General features: G+C 29.5%; 1 protein-coding gene across 3 annotated transcripts in view; it reads left to right on the top strand.

The window, feature by feature from the left end:
• Window positions 1-26,747, top strand: part of LOC106461859 (hypoxia-inducible factor 1-alpha-like) — a 99,011-nt gene that overhangs the window by 54,646 nt on the left and 17,618 nt on the right. For all 3 annotated transcript variants that reach the window (XM_022388929.1, XM_013921719.2, XM_013921720.2), the window contains exons 3-11: window positions 3,233-3,378; window positions 5,679-5,867; window positions 6,899-7,107; window positions 8,418-8,524; window positions 20,129-20,276; window positions 22,374-22,546; window positions 23,519-23,608; window positions 25,188-25,375; window positions 25,933-26,088. In XM_022388929.1, coding sequence (XP_022244637.1) covers window positions 3,233-3,378; window positions 5,679-5,867; window positions 6,899-7,107; window positions 8,418-8,524; window positions 20,129-20,276; window positions 22,374-22,546; window positions 23,519-23,608; window positions 25,188-25,375; window positions 25,933-26,088 — 1,406 coding nt within the window. The remainder of the gene's footprint in view (window positions 1-3,232; window positions 3,379-5,678; window positions 5,868-6,898; window positions 7,108-8,417; window positions 8,525-20,128; window positions 20,277-22,373; window positions 22,547-23,518; window positions 23,609-25,187; window positions 25,376-25,932; window positions 26,089-26,747) is intronic.

Genomic DNA, 26,747 nt, shown 5'->3' with positions numbered 1-26,747 from the left:
TATATATATATATATATATATATATATATATATATCTGTGTGTGCACTAACTTGATAAAAGTTGCTTGCTTGTAGAATGTGAATAATAGTTATTTTTTATTTTTTTTGTTTTAAAAGGAATAAAACAAGTTTGGCATATGACTTGCATATGACTTTTTTTAAAACAAGTGTGAATTCCCATTAAATATATAAATGTCATCATGAATGTATGTGGAAGTGATTGTGTAATGTTTCTTCATTAATGAAGACCTTTTTGTTGTAATTTTAAACATTATCAGAAAGCTATTTTAACAACTTTTGCACTCTTGATTAAAAAATTAAACTAAGTTAAAGTTGAGCTTTTCATAACTTGCTGGGTCCTAAGTAGACTTAACTTGTTAGTAGTCACAAAGCCATTTTACTTCATCAAGTGTAAACTTGTTAATTAAAGAAATGCAGGTAAGGACAGGTTTTCTTTCAAAATAACCATAAATGTAATGTTTATGAGTAAGATCTATGGATCGAGTGTGTACAAAACACTAATGTGTTAACATATATACAGCTAGATTGGTGTAGTTGGTTGTTTTCACCATATGCATAATTTTGGCTGTAAACACTTAAAAATATGAACTATCTTGTTTCCAAAACATGCGTACTTCTGCTGACACGTAACTATTACTCAACTGCCAGGGTTTCTTCTTTGCTCATCTAAGCATGGGTCTGATTTTTTCTCACTTATTCCAGTTTTTTATACCCACTCTATTGCCCTTGGTGATATTTGTCTTGTGATTGGATGAATTTAAGGAGTGTGCAGCTGGTTGGTCTGGCAGGAGAGGAAGGTTGAAGTTTGTGCAGATTGTTGGTTTGCTGAGATTGGTCAATGGTGGTAACTGGTCAGTCTTGGTTATCTGGTGGTGGCAGGGTTTGGGTTGCTTTCCTTCTTCTTGGAGTACCTATTTGGGTTGACTTGTCTTGAATGGTGGTGAGTGCTATCTGGATGTGTTGGTTCCTTGAAGTAGATTCTTTTAAAAAGGCAATTAATGTAAATAATGGTGCTCAATACGGCTGTACCAAGTGCATGTGGATGATGTCAAGAACTGTAAGTCTTGTTCCCATGGCTTTACAATAAAGGAAGTTATTAACACTGTTTTAGAGAGGAAAAACTACCACTATATAGTTTAAAGAATCTGGTTGGTTCTGTAAAGTATAAGTTTGTTCCAAATAATAGTGTTGGAATCCTAAAGCTAATGTTGGTTACTATTGAGTGTCACTTTTTTACTTGCTGTAATTGTGTGTATTGACAAAAAGTCATGATATCTAATCAAAAACACCTTAGGTGTGAAAAAAAGGTGCAGCCAAAAAAGGATTGAGCATTTGACTTAAAGGAATGAAATCAGAATTGGTGGCCAAACTGGTAGCTATACTTATAGCATTGATAAGAATTTTACAGCAAACATTCATTCATTAGTTAGCTAGACTGCATATTTTGTTTTATCCACCATCATGCCCCAAGTTTAACGAAAAAACATGACGTGGTTAACTAATGAATGAATATTTGCTGTAAAAATCTTATCAATGCTATAAGTGTAGCTACAAGTTTGGCTGCCACATAATAAATTAAGTATAAATAAAATTAAACATTCAAAAAGTGCCGAAGAGCAGTCACAGTGTCCCAGACTCGTATACCACAAGAGAAATTTGGCTTTGAAACATAACTGTCTATGACTCATCAGTGGGGCACATGACAGCCAACATGTTAAATTGCATACTCAGTCCTTTTTTACCTGCACCTTTTATTCACACCTAAGGTGTTTTTGTTTAGATCTATATGTACTGTACTGAAATAAATGTATGTTTCTATCTGGATACTCTGTACTGCAATTAATGTGTTGTTAGGTACTGTATATGTAATAACCTGAAATTGCAACAACATACACTATATTGAAACTAATGGATATTTGTACTATTATATTACATTTTGAAATGTCTTTTGAGCTAGGTGTACTTTGCTAAAAAAAATTTGGGGTTATAGCTCTCTGTACTTTTAACTAAAAATGTGTTTTTGTTTCTAGGTGTGCTATGCTGAAATTAACTTGTTTCCAGATAGATATGACATTTTAACCCTTGCTTGCATAGTAGTTGTCAAGGTTTGGTGACAACTTTGAACAAGAGAAGATTCACCAGACCATTTTCTCATATGTTTCTTTTTTGTGAGTTTAGTGTTTGATCTATTGCTTAGAAAAAAATGCAGTGAAATTCCCAATATACTGTTTTCATTTTGATAAAAAGTCTTCCCAAACAAAGGATACTTTTTCTCAAGGGTGTTTCATTTTGATCTTGATTTGTACCATAAGAATGGTTTTCAACATGTTTATGTCATCATTAAGTTATTTCTTGAAGTCTGATCAATCTTATCTTAAGACTGTCAATCACTGAATGATCTGAAACAATGAAAGTGGTTATAGTGAAAAAATAAAGTATCTTATTTTTATTTTTCCTTCTGTTTAAGTTGTCTTGACCTCTGTTGATTGAATTCTAACTTATTTGGATGATTTTCCTTTTAATTTTTTAACTTCGATGAGGACACAATCATGAGTGCATCCATAGGGTTTGTGTTTCATGCAAACATTACACCTTCCAACCCTGCACTTGCAACCGAGGCTAGGGTAAACATGAATTTGAACATTCCACCAGCATATATTGACTAGTTTAGCAAAGAAAATAAGTCTTCTACTGGTAAATCTTTATGAAAAAAAAGCAATGTATTTTTATCAAAAACTTGACACAAACAGAAAGAAAAAAACTCATTTTCAAATGAAGATTTTTCTGTAAATGATGAAACAATGAACAAAAAGTTGTATTTGAAAGCTTTATTACTAGATTATAGTCAAAAGACAATTTTAGTGCTTCAAATTATTTTCTGGATATAGCAATAACCAAAACAGTTGTAAGTACTGTATGATTTACTTTTGATTTTATAGTTAAAATGTTTGTTTTCAACCAGATGTACTGTACTGAAAATGTGTTTTTAGCTACATGTACTTCATTGAAAGTAATGTTTGGTTATATCTGGACATACAATACTCAATGTGAAGGTTATTTCTAAATATACTATACTGAAATCAAACTATAAAACATCTTCATGGCTACTCTAGTAATTTCAAAGTGTTTCTGTGTTAATGTGTTTGTTTTAATTACTTTTAGTTGCTATAGAGTTAAAGTAATCTTTACCTATGATGGTGTTTTTCATTAGAAATTCTCAAAAGCTTACCATCAAGCTCCAGTAAATGGGACTCTGCTTTTTTGAAAGCTCTAGAAGGATTCTTATTAGTTCTGTCAGAAGAAGGAGATATTGTTTATCTATCAGAAAATGTCCACCAGTATCTAGGACTCTCTCAGGTATGAGACTTTATGGATTAATACATAAATAATTTTACTCCTTTGAAAATGAGCTTTAGGTAGAAAGTGGTATTTATAATAATATTTGATCAGAACTTATGTTAAAAGTGTTTCTGTAGTGTTTATAAAGATTCATTTCCAATAGACTTAATACAAGAGTTATCTTCCCATAGAGGAAGTCTTCAGTAAACACTGAACTAAGTGACATTTAAAATTTAAGTATGAAATTTATACTTTTTTACAGCATTTTTATAGAAATTTGATTTGCAAGTGTATGACATTTCAAATACTGATATTTTTTCTAACCTTGAAAAACACACACACACACATATAATTCTTAATAAGTAATATACTTAAATCGAAAAAAAAAGTTTTAATTTTTTTCTGTATTATAGTGTTTAAAAATACGTTTTACATGTCCTGATAAAACAATTTGTGAAATTAGAGCCTTTCACTATGCTGAGGAGGATTTTCTTTGTTTCTGTGGTTGAAAGTTTTAGTTTTTTTAAAACATTTAAGGTGTGTCATTTTACAAGTATAAAGCAAATTTGAACTTGAGTTAGAATGGTTTAAACGAAAACCTTCTTTGAAATCAACTGGTGTATTTGGAAGAATTCTATTTGAAACTTGTAAAGAAAATTAAACAAAGGTTGCAAGAATGATTTACCCTTTCAAATTATGTAAAAGTAAAGAAGTTTTTAAAGTCAGCAAATAGTAGATCTACTGCAACATCCAAATACTGCATGGAACTTGATACTACATGGAAGTTTTCTAACAACTGCATATTATTGTGTATCAAGCTAAGTCTGGGTATTAGTGTAATTGCAATTATAAAGAATATTAGTCTGCATATTTATAAGCTTAGACTGGCTGAATATTTTTTAACAGAATTTTTTTTTTCTCAAAACTTGTGTATTTTTACATCTGGCTGAAAAGCTTTAAAATTGCTTGCTTAACTTTGTACAACATTTTGTCATGTATGCATACAGAAATATCTTACTGAGAGTTTGACCAAGGATTCAGTAGTAACTGTTGATTTTCTGTGCAACCTGCCACATAAAAACATTAAATAAATTACAGTAGTTTCAAGACTGTTGCTAACAGTTATCCTGTTTAGTTCAATCATTTTTATGACAAAACATACATACAGTGTACAAAAGGTTGTTTTATTTATGGAAATGCAAGGTCACTTACTCTTCAAGTGTTTAACATTTTTTAACACTGGGTGCTAAGATTAGAAAAGCATACATTCCGAATAATTTTTTTTCTTTATAACAAAGATATTCTAAATATACTACCCATTTTTAGTAAAATTACTGATGTTTGAGCACATTAAAACACAGTTCACAGTAAAGATTAGTAACTATAACTAGTGTGTTGGTGTGAGTAATATACATATTTAAATATGCAAAGATTGAGTATGTTATATTAAAACCATTTTCAAGCCTTTTGCCAATGTTATAGTTGGTTTCACCAAATTGTTACAATATCCAATTGTAAGAAATGCAGTTGCAACAACTTTAAAAATACGAGGCAAAATTTTGACCTTTTCTGGAATTCATGTTTTTGGAAAATGCTACTGCAATTCAATCTTGTATGGTGGACAATCCTTAACAAAATCCTACATAATTTCAACCAACAATCTTGTGGATAAATATTGACAACAGACAGACAGAGTATTTTCATCATTTGGAATGATCTATTTAAAAGTGGTAATAGACTAGGGATAGAGAAGGCTACCACATTAGTCTTTATTTATAAACATTGCAATAAAAAAGCCAATAAAACATGAATACAAACTAAATCTTTCTTTAAATAATGGTAAAAAAATTTTCTAATTTTAACTGAAATAAAATTCTTTAAAATAATTTCCTTTCACTTCAAAATTGCATTTAAATTGTCCGTATACTTCATATCAGTTTTAAATAACTTACCTAAATCAACAAAAGAAATCCTCGGTTATTTGATCTTTTTTACTTAAAAAAAAATCCCTAACCCTGGAAGAGCAGATGTGTCTGTGAATTGCATTATTTCAGCAGCTCTCTCTGTTAGTTTATTTAAGTAAAGAATACATGGTTAATGAAGAATTAGCACAATCTTCTTTTGTGTAATTATTTTAGGTTATTTCATTTTCATGATATAAAAATAAAAAAATTCTTTTTTAGTGGATTAGTAATGAGTATTTTTGGAAACATAGCTTTTTTTGTAATTTAACATAACAAGTAACAAAAACTTTGGCCCAGTGCCAGAATATAAAATAAAAGAAATTTACTGCCAATCTGCTGTTGTTTTTTTCATAGATTGACTTCATGGGACATAGTATTTATGACTTCAGCCATCCTTGTGATCATGAAGAAATAAAAGAAATGCTGTCTTTCAAAGGTGATGAGAATACAGGGCTGCCTCTCCCTCGATCTTTTTTCCTACGAATGAAATGTACATTGACCAACAAGGGACGAAATGTCAATGTTAAGTCTGCCTCTTACAAGGTATAAAGAGTTTTATGGACTATTACAGATATATAAGGATAAATCATAAACTCTTATTATAAAATATTTACAGTTTATTTATTTTATAACCTTATACTACCATTAGTTTGACCAGTCAATGTGTGTATTGTCATAAATTCTTTTATTGAACCAGTGAAGTCAATGTGCGTATTGTCATAAATTCTTTTATTGAACCAGTGAAGTCTTTTTTTTTTTAATTGTAGGAAAAGATAAGCAATACAGTTGTCAGTTGATTCAAGAAATGGAATGAGTTGAAATAGAAGTCTAAGAAAAATAAGCTACTCCAGTTAGAGGTTTAGGAGCTGGAATACTATGTTAAGCCTTATAGAAAAACTTTGTTTACATTTTCCTCTGTAAAGCATAGAATAACCCTATGAAAATATCAAATCATAAGATTAGTGTAATTTATTTCAATTTTTTTTTCTGTAATTTGAAAATTGTTTTTGCTGAATTAGAAGTAACCTTTAAAAAAGTCATTGATGAATTTTAGCAACCCTGAATCATTATCATTAGAATTTTGAGGAAACTGGAAACCTTTTCGTGTATGGTGTTGTTTACAAATAAACCATAAATTGTGAAAACTGTCTGTTATTGTATTAGGGTTTATCAGTAAATATTGTTCATCAAAATTTCAAGTGTGAATCTGTAAGACGTTATTCATACCCAAGACTCATAATTAATTGTGTGTGTAATATAGAGTAGGCATTTATAATTTAAAATATCAACAGAAAGAGATGTAAAAATATCAGGAATTTATTAGACCAGTCAGTGCACTTTTTGGCTATGTATGCATTTGTAAAACTTTTTTTTATATTACATACTTCTGACTTGCTTTAATATTCTTCATTATTACTAAGGTAGAATTACTTGCTATTTGTCAACAATATATTGTATTAGAAATATTAAATTGCTTTTTTCATAGAAATTTTTTTTTCTAATTGTATTAATCAAGCTCTTTGTATCATATATATGTGATATTTATTTATTTATTTCATGATATATACTTGCAGGTGATTCATTGTAATGGATACATAATGAATGATATTCCTCTTGTAAAAATGGAGAAACAGTCCTATAAGACTGGCCACTCCCCAGTAAGCTTTTTTGTATCAATTGGTGAACCCATTCCACACCCTTCTAACATTGAAATTCCTCTGGACAAACAGACTTTTTTAAGCCGACATTCACTGGATATGAAGTTTACCTATGTTGATGAAAGGTAAGAATCATGAACTAAGAAACAAGTTTGATTGAAATGTAACTTTAGTCACTTGACTAATAATTTTCAAGACTTTATCTTCTAGTTTGCAAAGAGAGTTTAGACTATGATTTCATAAATTCGCAGACAAATCTTTAGTAAAAATACTTGATTAAAAAATCTGATATTTTGTGTATAAAAGACTTGGAATGTTTACTAAAATATTTGCCAAATTTTGTGAAGATACATTTATTACATTAAAAGTTATAGTCTTTATAGTTTCATGGTTGCAATGTAGTTGCAAGGTTGTACAGAATAACCTAGCACAAAGTTACTGATTCTAATCTAAAGGAGTGGCATGCTGACAAGAAGATTACCTTTCACTGAAAGTAGTTAATTTATATGGTTGCTGGCAACTAATTTGAGGTATGAATCATCCAGTGTTAACATAAACTGCCATGACTAGATGCTGTCACATGAGATTTATTAGTAATATGAATAGTGGTTCTAGAAACCTAGAATTAATAATTTTTAACACATTGGACGGTTTTGTGCATCGTAACAAAGTTTAATGAACATCAGCATACTTTTTATGTTTTTTTTAATATGGTAATATATTATTTGCACAAACTAATTTGGGATATTTGCTAGTTGTTATCTGATATTGGTAAAATTGATCATATAGGATATTGTTGTTAGTTGGCAGTTAGTTAACATCATTACTAAATGTTTTATATGCATCATCTAGATAAAATTATATTATTTTATTGCTCATGTGTTACATTGTTATAACTCATTATTTCATGCTCAAAACATCATTGTCAAATTCAGGTGCAGCTTACATTCAAGTATGATTTTCCCAGATTACAGCATTGCTGTTAAGTTTTGTATCTTTTGCATATGTTTATCTCATTTAATTTATAGGTAAACTGCATTGATTTAAATCTAATTTAAATTTAATGCCAGAAGGGATGTTACTAGATTTTGACTTTCAAATGTGCCTGTTGCCTACACATGATAACAAACATAATTCAACACCTCCAAAGTGTGTGCAGGCTGTGAACTTTGAAGGAATGTGATAAGCTATCATGAAAATTAATTACTCACTACTCACCAGGAAAACATTAACATGAAAATGAAATATGTTGTATTTTAATTAGTTTTATTTTCCAATTATCTTCTCTCGCTATGTTTGTGTAATTTTATGCAGTACTTTAAATTTATTTGAATCTATATAAGCCAGGCTTAAATCCCTCATACCAGTTTTGTTTGTTTACATTTATATGCATAAGTAGATTTTTAAAAATATTTTTTTGCATTATAATATTTAGAATTGAAGATTTGCTTGAATACAAAGAAGAGGAATTGCAGGGAAAATCTGTATATCAGTACCATCATGCTCTGGATACCCGAATCATAGAGAAAAGCTTCAAAATAAGTGAGTGCAAGTTTTTATTCATACAAATAGTGCTGTGGGTATAAAAAAATAATTATGCTTAACAAATGGTAGAACTAGTATTTTTCTTCTCTGTATTCATGCATTCTTTTTTATTTAGATAAAGTTTCAAATTGGTGTATTTTAGGAGTATGGAAATACATGGAATTATTAAATATGATGCAATATTTATTATCTTATTACTTAAGATATATTGTAGACTTGTTTTGATCTGATAATTTTTATAAGTTCTCCCTGTTTTACTTTTACAAGTACTTTTATTGCCATGTAAAAAAAATCATTATCTTGCTTCTTAATATCCATCTTTATTATTGTTATTGTAATTTAATTTCATAATCTCTGTTAGTTGGGTTATAAAAAGTTCATGCATGTGCTGAAAAATTCTTAACTAAAACTCCATCTGCTGAAGTTAATGAAAATTCGATTAGTAAGATTGTAATTGGTATGTTATTAAAAGCCCACATTGTGATAATTGAGAACCGAGTTGGGCCTAGTGCTTAGTTTGCCAGGCTGTGGATCCGAGGTACCAGAGTTTATGCTGCACTACTACCAAAAAGAAAAATTGTTTTCTGCACTTTGGGGGAATGGGTATGTTATAAGATTGATGGTCCTATCTCACTATTTAGTCTAACAAAAGTAGTGTTGACTAGCTTCAAAATTAGGAATGGTTAGTTCAGATAGCTCGTAAAATCCAATAAACAAATAATATTATGGTGATTGAAATTTTGAAGAACACATCATGACTTATAGTATATTATGGTTCATTCATAATCTTAATACAACATTTAGGTTAAAAAATCAGTTAAAGACAAAGGCACAAAACTCAATAACTCGAGTGCTTTTGAAAGGTGATCCTTTCTTCGTCAGGGGCAAACTGGCAAATTTATTAAGGTTTGTATGTAGGAGAAGTTAAATTGGTCATAAACTTTTGTTAAGTACCTTATTTAAACATTTTTATATAGTAAATAATTTTGATGTACCATGTGAGCAGTGTTATACTGTTGAAATTTAATTATTGTGTAAGTGAAATATGTAATGTATCAAGGTATTGTGTGACATAAACTACATATGGTTGCTGTCACTGTCATATACCTCATTATTTCATTGATGTAATGTACAGTTTAAATTGCCCCCCAGTGGTTCAGCGGATAAATCTGAAGGCTTATAATGCTAAAAACCAAGTTTCAATACTCATGGTGGGCACAACACAGATAGCCTATCATGTAGCTTTGTGATTAACAATATAACACAAACAAACAAACCATTTAACTTAATGTAAAAAGTTAAACACAGTGAAAAAGTAGTATTATTATGCATTATTTTCAACCCTGGAATTTCCAAAGATTCTATTGGATATAGCCAGGCTTAATTTTATAAAATTGGTGCTTTGTTTATTCTTTTACTGATTGTAGAAAAACTTGATGTATCTCAGTTTTGCTAGTTTTATACACATAGTTGGTAAGAATTGTTGTGGCTATCAGTTGTTAAATGACTAATATTCTGAAGTTCCAGTTTGTGCTAAGTTAGTAGTAAAGAATACTATGATTTTTAGTTGACATACTCACTTGTAAGTGAATGTGGCATTAGTAAAAGCACTTTTTGTTGTTGCTAACATTCATTTTCTTGTTGGCAGATATCTAAATGCAAAAAGAAAATAACCCTGTAGGCAGGTTAGTGTGAAATTAGTAGAACCACTGGAACTTACTGAACCTCGGGAAAGCTGTCTTTGTTTTCTACATATTTTAATCATTTAAGTTTTTATCATTTCAATTTCTTAATAGGAAATATTGGTTATCCATAATTGTCAATGAAATGGAGACTTTTTTTCCCTTTGATCCTGCTTTTATATTGAAAATTTATTAAATAACTTGCACTGAAATAGATATACCAATCTTTAATTCTTTCAGGAAGCTTACAGTAACAAAAACTTCAAACACTGAAATTCAAACTTGCTTAATCAAGTAATGCCTGTATTTAATGGTTGTTAAAACATTTTGTTTTTCTTAAAAGTATTCTCCGTAGTTCCATAGTGATTATCATATGGTTGAAACAGCTGAAAGATTCTTACATGTCTAAAAAGTCTTTCTTGGAAGTGAAATTAATTGCTTACAAAAAAAAAAGAAGAAAATATTCATTTAAAAATACTGTTTACTATAACTGATAAGAAATATTTACATAATTTTTTTCATGTAGTGAAAGTTAGACATTTGGTATTTGACAAGCTACATTCTGCATAATCTTAACATGATTCTGAATGTTTTAATCATTGTAACTTTTTCTTCTATATTGATTTTTGACATTATGTGCTTTTTGTAAGCTTGTTACAGAACTGACTTCATTAATTTATAAGTTTCTGTTTAGTTTTGATCTATATAATAGTTAGCTTACTTTGATCAAATGTTATTAATAATGATAATAAACATTTCATGCAGAAGTGCTTTACTTACAGTAAAGTGGTTCCCAATTTTTCACTTTTCAGACTAGCACTACTACAGTTTATGACCTATAGACATGAAGTACATAGAATGTAGAAAGTAAATAGGGTTGTGAAAACAAGTTTAAAAGGACTAAGAATTTTATTAATATCAATATTTATTCAGAAAGCATTATATTCACTAGATGTTCCTGTGGACCACTGGTGGGAACCACTAGTATAGTACATAAAAAAAAAATATTGATTTTTTTTTTGTATGGAATACCCAAAATTACTTCTTTTTTTTCATTTTCCTTGTGATTTTTATTTGTTAGTGAATTATACCTTATTTCAAACACAAGGAACTCTAAAATTATTTTAAGTGGTGTATAACCATCTGAGGAAGTAGGTCTTGTGTTGTAAGCAACACTAGTTGAGTATTACACAATTTTACCCTGTTTTGCAGTTATTACAATAAAACAGCAAATTCTCAAATTGAACGAAACAATACAACAAATAAACTTCGAAGTTAATCAAGTAAAGTAGTTTTACACACACTATGCAGTTGGTTAAAGTTAATAAAATATACCATTTGTTGATAGATTTTAGACTTACCTTTCTCTGTAGATTTCATTTAACAGTACCAGTTTGATTTATAAGAATTTTTAAATATTTACTTAATGCTATATGAAATAAACTTTTGAAAGCAATCTGCATGTAGTTATTGTATTTTTAAATTAACAGCATTAGAAGTAGAGTTCTGTTAATTTTACATCATTGAAAGTCTGTTTTAATGCCATCACAACAACAGTCTATTATTATCACATGTGCCATTTTGTTTGTTTTTTTGTGTGAATTCTGCATGTGTTTGAAGCAACTGAAAATTTGACAAATCAGCAATTCAAGATAAATGAAAAAAGCCTTATGGTAAAAGAGAATTGTGAACTATTTTGATTGCCTCATTGAGGACTTAAAGAGTGAGAGTGACAATCTTGTATCAGTTTTCTAAAACTGATTTTTCCAAGCCCGTTCCTTTGGCTGTCTTCACCAGTAAAATCACGGTTGTAATAAAGTAATAACTATATGTGAAAGGTACAAATGTTTTATGTTCTTCAAATTTCCCTTTTTGTGTGTGTGATTATTAATTTATTTGCTTTTATGTTTTGTATACAGTTCAATATAATGTTGGTTTTTCTTTAATATTTCTTGGTTTGGAATGAAATGTAGAATGGAAAGTTTTTGATCTAGCTAAGTTAAACATATTTTATAAACATGTATTTTAAGTATATTTTGTATAAAAGTTACATCTTTTGTTTAAAGAGTCAGTTTGTATTTCCTTTTAAAGATTATTTTGACCAAACTTGTATCCACTATAGAAATATACGAAATAAATATAAATTACAGCTTTTTTTTCTTTCTAGAATGACTGCAAATTGTTAGAGGAAATTAGTTGTTTATCATAAATAGCATAAAGCTTGTAACAGTATACTTATGCATCTACTTAAATTTTGTTTTATTACCCATTGAACCGTGTCAAACTAATAATCCTGCCACACAGGATGTAAATCACTTGGCGAACGTGTAGATCACATTACTGTATTGAATTATCTAACACACAAGATACTCGCAAGCACACCTTGTGAAGAATTTTTATTATTTTATTATCTTACCTAATCCAATAAGATTCTAATTTTTACATTTTAGTTGTTTTTTATAATAATAGATAAAGACTTCACTTGAAAACCAAGAAATATAGTACCTACTTGGATCTTCTTTTTTTTTCAATTAAAGATTATTTAGTGTAATAGTATCATTAGTATAAAAAGGTAAACTTAAGCCTTTTTTTATATTAATGGTACTATTACACTAAATAAATTGATTTAATTAAATATTGCACTCAAGAACACAGAATAATAAGAAATAGTAAATGATGTCCTCTAAGTATCATAATTTTTGTGGCTTTCCAACTATGGGATAAGAGCCTATAAAGAATTTTTTTGCTAAGCTAGTCAATGTGATTCGTGTGAGAACAAATTTGAAACTGAACCAGGAAATAGACAATTCTCTGTATGGATAACAGAGTAATATGATATATCTTATGATAGATTAAAACTTATAGTATAAAATGTCAAAGAGAACTATTGGCAATTTGTGAAATAGAGGATTTGACAGGTAGGCTTGGCAAGTGATTCTGATTTTTTAGTTTATGACTATGTAAACAAATAAGATTGAAGGCTGTAAAAATTGCTTTGCCTGAGTAATATTTATATTATAATGAGTAATTAATTTATGTTAAATTTTGTATTTCTCGGAGGAGTGGTAAATAAATTAGAGAAGAGAAGACTTAGAGGACATATGTCACAATTCTCATATTATGGAAGATTGAGGATTTTTAAATATTTCCTTATAAAACTAAGAACTTAAATCTTGTATTAAACTTTGATTAACTATGTTTTGATGCCAAGTTTATTTGTATACAATGATAATGAAGTGGTTTAATTGCATTTTAAATGTAGCTCTAAAAAGTTGTGACATGCACACTTTGACCTACTTGTAGCAAGAGGGTTAACCCTATATGCTTGAAATTCAACTTTTAATATTATGTAAGGTATTTCTTAATTTAAAAAGGAATTATTTAGATAATTTAAATAAATTCTCAGTCTTCCCATTTTTTTTCATGTGATACTTCTCTATGCTAAATTCTTCATTTTGGGTATCCACTAATTAGAAACATCAACTCCAAATATTCACAGGCCAGGATTTAAAATAAGAACTTTCCCCCTTTATTTTCTGAGATATCACTAAATTTGTTACACCCACCACAGAAGCTTTTCCTATTTCTCCATTCCACGCTTTTGAAATTAATCAATGGTACATGTTTATAACCAATAGAAAGGCCATTTTGGTAAAAGCACCATTTCCCAAGCAGATTTTATTGAATGAAGGCCAAAGTAGGTGCTCTGGTAAGTAATTGAATTTTTTAAAACTTTTCATCAGTCACTTAGAAAGCCAGATAAATTAGAGTAGTTTTGGAACAGTCTGTTTTATTGTTTGATTTAAAATGCATATTTGAAAGCTAAATGTATTGTTTTCTGGACAACCAACTTAGAAAAATTTAGGGTTAAAGCAAAAGGCCTCATTCCTGAAGTAAGTGCTAAATTTCTTATTTTTTATGTATGTTTTCTTTATTGGTATATATATTTTTTACTAAAATATAAAAATTAAATACTCATTAGGTTAGATTAAAAAACTAAAATGAAAAAAGTGATTTTTTTTTGCTTCAAGTAATGCTGAAGGAACATGCATAGTTAGATGATGTTACCTGAAATTTTGTTTACCCTAAGCTTTCTGCACTCCTGTGAAGTGATTTATTGCACAGTAGTTAAAAATGGTTCAAAGAGCAATAAAACAATAAAGTTAAATAAAAGTATTTGTGTAAATCTAATAGATAACTGTAATTGTCTGTTACAATCTGCAGTAATTCTAATTTTTAAAAAAGAGGGATGGATATTTTTGATCTTATTTCATATTTTTTTCAACTTTTGCTGCAGATGATTTTGCTACACTTAGTTTTAGGGTAGAGAAAATGAGAGAGAAAGTATAAAGTTTTATTTAAAAAACTTGATATTTATTTAAGAGGTACTAGAGGTAATGCAAATGAAATATATGAAAATTATAAGATGAAAAATATCTTTTTTTCTTTACATGAAAGTTGTCTTGCATTCTAACTAGTCCAAGTCAAACTGACTCATAAGTTCAAAGACGAATCTTTAACCCTATGGCTGTTGGTGCCATTTTTAAGTTCCTTCATGCATTACATTCAAAATGTAATTAAACCACTTTATTTTTCATATATGTTGATGAAATTAACATTATAATGTATGTTATAATTTGAATTTTTATGTTATATAAGTTATAATTCATTTACTTCAAAGGAAACCTTTTAAAAAATACTTAAACTTCAGTTTTTTTTTCACGTGATCCACGCACAATTGAAGACCTCGATTTCACCAGAGGTTCAGTGTTAGCCACGTAAGCTAGCAATCTATGTCTATATTTGTATGTAAAGTATGCATGTTTGACCTTCTTGACTTGTGATATTCAAAGTCTACATGCTGCTTTGTCTGGGAAACAGCTATAAATTTTCCAACCCTTAAAAGGTGCTACTTCCACTTTCTATACTTTACCTTGAGATCTACTATGTACATGTAGCTTGTAGACCCAAGTGTATACACTCAATAAAAAGAGATCAGTTTACACTTTTCTCCACCACCAGTTAATTTGAAATTGCCATGCAGTTTTCCTCACAGTGTATATGTAACTGCTGTTAATGTTCTTGTCTGTTTGATCAACTGTAGCATTTAAGGTGGCTTCTTACCTAAATATGCTATAGTTTGTAGAATTACATCAAAAGCATGATAGCAGGATGGGCTGCCCCGCTGCCCTTTTTGACCTATCCATTGACCAATCGCTGCACCCTGCTGCCTTTCTAATCTATTTATTGTAATCCGTTAGGCTAGAGTTGTTTACATATAGAATAAACAGCTGATATGGGTGTAGAAAACTTTTAGGAAAGAAGTAACAACGTTTCGACCTCCTTAGGTCACATGTCATGAAAGCAGAACTAAAGACATCAATTGAGTTAAAAGTGAAATCCCCTGAAGCATCTGGTTAACTGACCTCCAACAGAGCATGCCAAGTGCAAGACATCAAAGCACGTGCTAATTGTAATTGTAGAAATTCCCTTTGACATTTTATTGTTTTTTTAGTTTCATAAAAATCATGTGTGTGTTGGTAAGGCATCATGCTGTCTGTTAAACAGAAGTTAAAGCAGCTCGCATATGAGAGGGCTAAGATTACCAAGTCACCCAATGCATCCAATCCTTTCTCAAAGGAAAAACAAAGTAATTTATAATTATTATTTTTAAATTTTTGTTGCTTTGGCAAGATTGTATATAAACTATTTTTTATAGCTACTACCATTTTAGTGTTTAACAAAATGAAGCTGATGTTAGGAAAAGAATGACTAAGGCTTTGTCATAACATTAATCCACAATTGTCTGCAGGAATATGAGAAACTCAATGGATGTAGGCAGACAGAGTAATGATTTGCTGATTAATATAAAATGATCAACAACAAAATAAAGTTGTAAATGTTTATTTTTATCACTTAGAAAATCATCTATACAAGTAATGAAATTAACTTTGACATATTCAAAAGCAAGCACATAAAGTATGACACGTGATCTAAAGTTAATAAGCCCTGTGCATGCCATCCTGCCCTTTTTTCTTACTGAATATAACACTAGTTAGAGAGACAGTTAAATTGAATTTGAGTCTTACTATTATATTATTATGTTTTAGTTAATTATGTATTATTTTTACAATCCAGGCGACAAGTTAAACTTATAAAAAAATCATTAAACTTTTCAAATATGATTTTTATAAGTTTAACTTGTTGCCTGGATTGTAAAAGTGAATGATCAAGATGGCATCGTTTATACATGTGCAACTCGTTAGTGTAACAAATGTCCATGCGGGTGTCGCAGTATAATGATGATAAAGCCCTGAGGAGACCAGTTTATGTATCTGGTATAAATGATAAAAGACAAAGAATTGGAAAGGAAAATAAACTAAGTGAAAAGATATAGACCAAGCTTCAAATGACTTCTAGGAAGAGATGAAAGGTATATATATTCCTATTTCTTAATTTTAAACATTTCACTGCAGTGTATGTTGATGATAATAGGTAGAGTTAGGGATATAGTGGAGAAAATGGAAAATAAGATATAAACGTTTACCTTAAAAAGCTTTTGATATTCATTTAGGAGGTTCTAGAGATTATGCAAATAGAATGTGAAAACTGTAAGATAATAAATGGTATTTTTATACTTTATTTAAAAATCACCTTGCAGGTGAACTATTCAGAGTCAGAGTGCAAATAATTACCTTAAATAACAATTTTGTTTTTATTAGAAATAGTAGAAAAGTAAATATTAAATATTTGTTTTTCTGAAACTACAAATTTTTAGGAAGGTTTTGAGAAATTTTGAACAATTTCATCCACTAGTTTTATTTTTGGAATAAATTATTATGAGAGCAATGTTCTAAAAGATTTATAAGCCAACACCCAAAGGGTTAAAAAGAAATGTTTTATTAAAAATTCTAATTTTTGTGTGTGTGTATAACATACTTGTAATGTTTACTAAAAGCTTATCAAATTTTACGAAGATAAACTTAGTAAATTTGGAATTATTGTGAAAATTAATTCTCCAACACTGGGTCTGTCCGGTGAACCTACCCTGTGTAGGCAGGGTTAATAATACAAGTCACTTTATTCTTCACTTCTTAATACAGGTTTGCAGTACAAAAAGTATATAATGAATTTCAACTGCACCATGTTTATTATATGGCGTATGGTTGTTACTACAGCTCATCACACTGGCTGGTTTACAACAAATGAAGTCTCAGTTGAAATGATATTTATCACAGTTGTTTAAGATATAACAAGTTTCAAAGTTAAAAATACGTTAGTTGATGGAGCATTACACTTAGTAGCAATATGAGTGTAATATTCTATAAAAACTAAGACTGATAATAATTTAAATTGCATCATTCTTTAGTGGATCAACATAGCTTTCCAGTCAGAAGAGTATATAATAGCATTTCATGTGTAACTTGTTTATCACATGCTGGCCTGATGATTTTGGTATTGAATGAAACCTGGATTTGACCTGTAAACAATTATATGGTTTAAACTTTTATCACTCTTATTGTGATGTGATATCACACAGCAGCTAAGGTTTTTATACACTGTGATACTTGTTTTCATTTATGTGTTTTAGGTTTTAATTATTCAATTAGATCAAGTAAGGTATTGAAATAGTTTTAAAAATCTCAGTAGACTATCAACAACATTAGAATAAACTTGAAGCTTTCTTTAGTTAATGGAAATTAAAATAACAGTGTAAAGAAAATAAATTTCCAGTTAGATGATAATGAAAATGATAGATTTTTCAAGTTATAACTTTTATGTTTTAATATTAGGAAAGAAATGAGTTTGTAAAAGTTATGATTAGAATAATAATAACTTGAAACCTCATCCTAAAAACTAATAGAAGATCCCCAAGAAGCCCCAAAAACGTTTTCAATAAAAGTTCTTTTATCAAAATAGTAAACAGGTTTGTTTTATTAGCACATTTTGAGGAATTAATATTCAAAACACAACAACTGCTAATTTAAATTGAGAGTGTAATGAAAAATTAAATGGGCTTCTGAAATTTTAAAATAAAATTGTCTTATAATGACAGGCTAAAACTGTATGTAACACTTCCATTATAATTTTAAGTAAATTTGCTGTTCAAAAATGTGGGTGCATGAAGTTACAGATGAAACATTTTAACAACTTTTTGCTTCAAAGACATCATATGTAGAGCTGAAATTTTTAAATTTCTATTTGCGTCTGTGTTAAGGTGATCTTGCAAATAGCTTTGATTATCAAGGAAATGATCCAGCATCCTTCTGATGAATGTATGTATGCAGACTTTAAATTAATCATAAATTTTTTATCAAAATCTTATCTGTCTGTAGTGCTTCTATTTATGTAATCTAAAGAAATACATAGCCATCATGTTTATGTAAAGGAAAACTCAATAGTAAAGAGAGAAACATGACAATAAATGACAATTACCTGTTTACATGTGTAAGAAAAGGAAAAAAAAGGCTGAAGTTATTAGGATCTATTGATTCATATATTGGTATTAGCAATAATCATCAAAAAGATTATTTTTAATTACATTGGTAAGTAAAGCTCACAGCTTATGTTCAATTCCTCTTATGTAAGGATTGTCATAATACAGTTTTAAACATTTTCATAAGGATCACAAATTTTTTTTAGCTCTTATTAGATATTAAGTGTGTTTGAGATGGCTTTATGAATATATTTATTGTAGTTTTGTTTAAAAAAATAATTAGTGTGTAAAGGGAAATTTGAAGTGAATTCTTATTTAAAGGCTGTATGGGGTGAAACTACAACAGCCATTCATTCTTTTAGCCTCACATTTACTACCACAATCTTAGCATTTATTTTGATGTATACAGATACGTGAAATATTGAAACACAGCTGGAAATGTCATGGTGCAAAATGAAAAAAAAAAATCAATCATTATATGGAGCTTTTTTTTTTTTCCTGCCAAGCATGCTGCTATCTAAGATTATCCCCCACTCAGTCTTTCTTCTAAATATAGTAACAACCTATTGGGTCTTAAACCTTTCTAGCTTTGAAAGACTTCCAAGCATATTTTACTAAATGTCATTGCAATGTCTTGATTTTTACCTCTGTGCTGAAGATAGAGTCAAATGTAGTTTACCTTGGCATTTAGCTTTAGTGTTGAATGCTAGAGAGGTGAACAAGAAGCTGTACATAAATACAAGGAATCTATTTTAAAACACAAGCCTACTTAGTAATTAGAAATTTATTTTTTCTGTTTTATTTTGATGTTTTTTTTTCATCAACAAACCAATCTGAAATGTATGTAACTTAGCTGGTATTAAAATTACTGCTTCTACACGAAAAAGTGTAAAGTTTCAAATAATTTGTTTGTGTGATAGGTTTTCTAGTTTATATATAGTAATTGTTTTGTGTGTAATAGGTGTATACTATATGTGCAGTGAATTAATTTATTGCTTAAGTTTAAATCCTTGATTTCAACTATCCTACATTTCATTGATTATGTAAGAGATTCATTTTGTAATTTGTGCATTTTTGTTAATTTGCATATTTGAATTAACTAATGTATTTTTCATTAGTTTCTCTCCTATAATTTGATAGTTAAGTTTTATATGTGTGTGATTTTCATTTCAGCAAGGTTTAAAAGAAGTTCTGACAAATTTTGTTGATTGAATTAATTACCATTTTCACATATATGGTTCATATAATTGTTTTATGATAGAAGTGGTCTGAAAAGTTAAATTTCACTAATTAAAAGACACATACTTGCATGTTATATATATATATACACACCAGTAGTGTACACTGTTATTAAAGTTCTGATGAAAGTTTTCTTCTTTTGTAATTCCAATTAGAAAACAAAATTTAAATTTCAGTTTGTTAAATGTAAATAATGTTTTATTTTCTTGAAAAAAATTATTATTATTATCAATCTGTTTATAGTGTTTTCCAAAGGACAGTGTGAAACTGGGCCATACCGTTTTCTTGCTAAGCATGGAGGTTATGTGTGGTTACTGACACAAGGAACAGTCATTTATGAAAATAATTCATCAAAGCCACAGTGTGTTGTTTGTGTCAACTATGTTCTCAGGTGAGTTTGCTGCTTTTAGTAGTTTTTAAACTTGGTTAATTTAAATTAATAATTAGCTGATAATAATATTTTTTTAAGTAGTTTTCCTATATCAACAAACGAAGTAAAGTTATTCAAAGCCTTGGTAATCCAAAGGTTAAACCTAGCACATAGGTATTTGATCTGTGCAGAAACAAAATGTTTATGGATTTAATATGGAAGAACAGGTGTAGCAATTTTTTGCAAGTAAATTGAAACACAAGGCACATTGTGTAAATTAAGCTAAAAAATAAAATAAAACACTATTTAGTGTAGATAAGGAAATTGAATAATACAGGTGAATGTCAGTGTGGAAGGACTATAGCTGATGAAGGTGTAAATAAATGAAAATGACCAAATGTTATACAGTTGAAAACAGTCACAGGTAGTAGTTTCCTTTGCTCCTGAAATTTGGTTGAGGCTACTATCTTGTACCTCATTGCCACAGAAACAGCTTCATTTAACCATTCCACAACAGGAGCCCCTTTAAACACTTTTCTTCAGAAGTCACTGTGTTACATTCAAAATTTAAGTAAACATCTTTACTATTAATGTATATGAATGTAATTAATATTGTATTTTATGATCCATAGTTTTATTTTATCCAAGTTTTAAGTCCTTTTTTTTAAATAAACTTTTAAAAACTACTTAAGAATTCGGGTGTACTGTCACATGACCAATGGGCTATGAAAATTCTCTACTTTGGTTCTCTGTATCTTCAATAATACATTGTAGTTGAGTAGAGGTATGTCTATACAATAAGATGCTTATATAACCTTTTGATTCATTCATTTCAAAGTTCTCTGAATAAATATAGTTGAAACAAGTAATAAATTTTTTATCCCTTCACAGGTGCCATGCCCACCTTCAACAGATTTGTTTGAGCTTTATAGCCTACGTGTAGATGTTACATACAATGTGTATAGTCATTAGAATGAGATCATTTTACATTCTAATCTAACAATTGTTATTTTGAAATTGGCAAGCAGTTGTCGTTTACATGAAACTGACTGTAGTATTATTATTGTTGGCTGCTTGATTGACTATAGCACTTACGGTTGTTTCTTACCTAAATATGTTACAGTTAGAGATACAGTTTAAATTGTATTTAGGTCTTACTATTATATTTTAGTTAATTATGTATTAGTTATGTTTTAAAATGCATAATTAACGTTTAAACATTTTTTGTCAGCATCACATTTATGAGCCATGGTTTCTGTCTGGTAGATGTTCACTGATATGATTGTTGTAATGGCTTCCCAGCTACAGAATTGGTGGAGCTCTAAGTATTCCATTCATCTAAGTACCAGAGCTGTGTCATTTGTTCCTGGGTCCAGGAATTCCATGAGTTTACTTTCAGAACTGCTTAAGGAAGTAGTCTAGGTCTTTCTTTACTATACTCTTAAATGATTGACATGTAATATGTTTTCAGTTTGCTACTTATTGCCTGTTACAGCAACTAGGCTGTGGTTGACAGCACCAATATTTGTTCAAATGAGGCAAACAGAGGAAATCTCAAGGTTAAACCTAACACAAAAACACTTGATCTCCAAAGCCTAGTATTTTTGTATGGATGTAGTATGTGGAAGGTCAGTTGTAGCAATTTATTACTGGTGAAATGAAAGAGACAAGACATGATGTTGAAGTCAAGCCAAAGTGAATATAGGGAAATAGAAGAATACAGGTTATTTTCGAAGTATAAGGACCATTGCAAACGAAGATGTAAATTAATGAAATGATCAAATGGTCTACAATGCAAATCACATGATCAGCAGCTATGACAAGACTTTGCTAACATGTCTTGGCTTTCTTAAATCTAACACCACTCTACTTCCTTAGAATCAGAATCAGTCTGATGTGAATATGCAGGAACTGTACTCATAGTAAATGTTCTTTCTGTAGCTGGGCAATCAGAAAGCAGGCACTTAATTGGATTTAATCTGTTCCAAGTTATAACTTTGAAATATTTGAAATGTTCCTAGATATGTTGTATATAAAATGGAAATGTTTAGTATTTGTCTGTTTCAAGGTGTTACTGTTGTAAAACTTAGTTGTAATATTATTCTTTTATCTTGATAGTGGAATAGAAAATAAGAATGAAGTGGTATCAGATGAACAAGTAAACAAAGAGTTAGGATCTCCCCAGGAGCCTTTGATCTTCAAAAGTTCTACACAGAATCTGTTCTGTCGTCGTACTGAAGACATGACCAAAGGATTTATAGTATTTTCTGATGAAAACAATGGCTTGACTGGTAAGTCTGTTCAGCAGTTGTTTGTTATGCTATGGGATTGTGTAAATACATGTAGTAGTTATTTCAAAGTAGGTAAAGCTTCAAGCTATAGTGTACAACACCTAAACTGGTAAAACACTGTCCTTTTCAATGTGATATGACATCACAGTAAGACTGATAATAATTTTAGTCTTAGTGACCCATTATGGGTTTCCTGTAAAGTGTTTAATAATGATGCAGCTACAGTTCGTCTGTTGTATGTCCTATTACCATGTTTAGGCTTCAATATGTTTTTTACAAAGGATCTTAAAAGTAGTATTGAAACATGATGTTTGACACATGATGATTAATAATGCTGTAAGTTACAAATCTGCAGTGTTAGATTTTCTACTTGATGATTGTATAAGCTATGCAATAAAGTTTTTGTTACTTGTTTAAACAAGTCAAATGTAAAGATTGAAGATGATCTTATTACCATTATTACATAATAGGATTGCTTATTTTGTGTTTCATTAACAGCTTGTTTTTCTTGACAATGAGGCTGTTTTTGTCCTATATTATCCTGCTAATATTTATTTGTTTTAAGAACCAATTCTTGTATTCCTCTATATTTGTTTATTTTTCTTGAGTATTGGGCAACAGATTTAAGGTCTTGATTTTTTGCAGAAATTTGGGTTTAAAATAGCCATTCTGTTTTTAACTTTGTCTTAAATGTGGAAATAAACTTTAAGATCATCATAAAAGAGTTAAACATGTAAGAAACAAAACACAAACGTTTTTAAGTAGGTATATACCACAGAATCTGTATTTTTCTGTCTTTGTTGTCTTTCTATCCCATTGCTTCAGTAGTATTAAGTTAAAGGCTTTATATATATATACATAGCTGTATTTACATGTACATTATTGTGTAGAAATGCTAAATCATTTCATAACATTCTAATTAGTATGTTCTAAAAAATGTACTTTACCAAAAATTGATAATGATTCATTCAGAATGCAAGGATGAACCAGAAGATCTTACTCATCTAGCACCCAAAATGGCAGACTTTAGTATTTCAGTGGATTGCAGTCCTTACTCATCGGGTATGTGGATAGTTTTCTGTACCACAAAGTTAAACTTGGAATTGTCTTCTTACGAAACAGAAGACTTCACAGTAGGAACAGACTATAACATCAGATATTGGTTGTTTTACACACAGTGTAAAAAATCAGAATAAACAGTGTTAGCGACTGCAGCATTTTATGCTATAGATTTAAAGTTGTTTTTCTTGTTAAGAATTATGTAATGAGTACAATTTCCAAGTAAAAAAATGTTTACTGGTCTTCTTAAAATGAAGTGTGCAGTTCAAACATTGTAAATTACACATTTACTGTAAAACAGATTATTGATTCTGAAAGTGTGGATAATGTTTTCTAAACGTACCAACTGTCTGTGACAAAATTAGGGTTTTTGTTTCAAAATCTGATAATAAGGTTATATTTGCAAACAAAAATATAGCTTACTTGTTGAATCTTACTTTTAACTTGATAAAAATGATTAAAAGTTCTCTTTCTTTCTAGCAGTAGCATATTTTCACTGATAATATTAAATCTGTATGTTTCATACTTTCGTTATTTAATATGTATATTCATATATATTACATATACATATTTATGCATATAAATGGTGCAGTTGGACAACTGGACTTAATTGAATGCTCTCTTTTGGGTCAGCAGTAAACTTGAGGGCTTATAGTACTAACAATTGGGGTTTGATACCTGTAGAGTGGACTCCAGATAGCCCTTTGTATAGTTTTACACTTAAACACTTACTAGAACTGGGCAATTCCAAATAATGTTTTTTCATTTTATCAGGAGATGTTACTACATTTTTGCAACTGGTTCTAAACAATGAATGATAATTTAAGTGTAAAGTTTTGTGAGCAAGAACACCTATAAATGCTTCTTATTTTGACTTTGATTTATATTCACCTTTGTAACTTGAGATTACAGATTAAATTTGATAAATCACATTTAAAGAAACCTCATAAAAACCTTAGCTCTTTCAACAGGTACAACTACCCTTTTTGTCTTATTGGTGGTTTTGTTTTCGCAGCTGTTTCTTGTACCACAACAAAGCTTGCTGCCATTTCCTCTTTGTAACTTGTGTCTTGTGTGAAATTCATTATTTTCAGAATGATTGCTGAAAGTAAAAAAAAAATATATATATATTATTGGTTGTGTGTGTTTTAAGTAATAAAACTATAAGGTAAGATTAAGATAGAACACTTCACATAAGCTTAATTTTTCTTTTATTTATTAATAGGTCTAGCAAAAGGTATTAAATATTTCATATATGTGAGATTGAAAACTACTAAAGTCATATCCATAATGCATAAAAATCATAGTCTCATAAAATAGAACTCAATAATTAATAAAGTTAGAACAATAGCCATTTGAATTTAATCAACAGTTGAGTAGTTTAACTGCAAAAGCAAAAAATACATCGTTTTAATTTCTTCTATTAAAAATGTGAACAAGTAGTTTTTATTTATAATTAATTTCTTATGATTAAAGCTTAAAATTAGATGTATATTGTGAATTTCATACCTCCTTTTTTGTATTTCATGCAAGATGAACATTTTTAACATTTTTGTTTAAACAAGGTTAATTATTTTAACAGATATGAATGGAGAAGTCATGATTTTAGAAGACACAAAGTCTTCATCCAAAAAGAGTTTAGCTGTTGAAGTACCATCTGTTTTTAGTGACTGTAACAGTCCTGTTAGTCCTGATCCTTTTTTAAACTACAGAGAAGACTCCTTATACTCCCCACTTTCTGTTGAAACTATGAGTCCTTCTTTAAGCAAGGTATGGCTTAGAAGTGTCATATATATTCTTTGAATACTCCTTGTTTTCATATCAAGCCTGAAATAAGTGTTTAAAATACTTCCACATCTATTAATTGGTTATATGATGCGCATGCCAAGTATCAGAAACAATTTCTGAGGGGAAGCTGGGGTTTATCATGCAAGTTTTATAAATTTGGCTCATATTATGTTCTTTGAATACTCCTTGTTTTTATATCAAACATTAAATTAAGTGTTGAAAATCTTGCACATCTATTCATTGGTTATTTATTGTAACTACCAAGTATCGGAAACAATTTCTGAGGGAAAGCCAAGGTTTATCAAGCAGGTTTAATTAATTTGGCATTTCATTTATATTTGTAGACCTGGAAATGGTAAAATTTTGTTCATTTTCTGTTTACACTTTGCTTGGAAATTCTTCATAATTTCAGATATTTAGCAATTGAGTATTTAATCACCTATTTATATTTCTGAAAGATAAGCAAAACATAATAATTAAACTATGATTTTCTTTCATGCTTCATCATTGCTGATTTTTTTATGTCTTATTTGTTGCAGAGCGTAAGTAGCAGTATTTCAGATTTGAGTGGCAGTAAAACATGTAGCTCAATGGTAGATCTTCCTGCTTTGGAAAGTCCTGTGGGGTCTATGTCAAATTTGGATTTGAAACTTGGTGCATCAAAAGTGTTTGCAGAAAGGAAGTCTGATATTCAGGTACATTATATTGTTATATTGCATGTCTATTTCTTTATTTTGCACATGTATACAGTACTGTGCAAAATGTTTGAGCCAATTCTGTATAGTAGAGTGTTATGGTTCTGTATTGTTAATGGGATGAAATAAGGTACTGAACACATTGTTGAGTTTGACACAATAGACAATGACAGTTGTAGTGTGGGTTTTGCTATTTTAAGTTTAATAGTAAAAAAATGTTGGTGGCATATAGAATTCCCTCTTGTCTTATTAGCACACTGCTAGTGTCTTCACATTTTTCAGTTCAGAATAGTTAGATGTTGAAAACCAAGAATTTCAAGAACTGACTTAGAATTCTATTTCAATATAAGCAAAACTTTATCCAGCATCTGATTCATCAGGTGGAAAATGAAGTTTTATAATAAATAAAAAAAAACGGTAATACCAAAAAACATCCTTAAATTCTATCATCATTGTTATATCTCAAAAAAAATTAAGTTCATAATATTTGAACTACAAAAAAACAACACTAGCATTGAATGAGTTTTTGTATTCTATTGGAAGTTTAGAAAGAACAGACTTAAATGGTAACAATATAATGGAATGTGCGATAAAACATGTGGCATGCACACGTTTAATAAATAACATTGTGAAGAGAAACTATTACACAGAAAGGCTTA

Source organism: Limulus polyphemus, unplaced genomic scaffold, assembly GCF_000517525.1.
Source record: "Limulus polyphemus unplaced genomic scaffold, Limulus_polyphemus-2.1.2 Scaffold1046, whole genome shotgun sequence".
NCBI classification, from domain to species: domain Eukaryota; kingdom Metazoa; phylum Arthropoda; class Merostomata; order Xiphosura; family Limulidae; genus Limulus; species Limulus polyphemus.
Note: the sequence above shows the minus strand (reverse complement) of the source record. Positions and strands in the feature narration are given on the sequence as shown.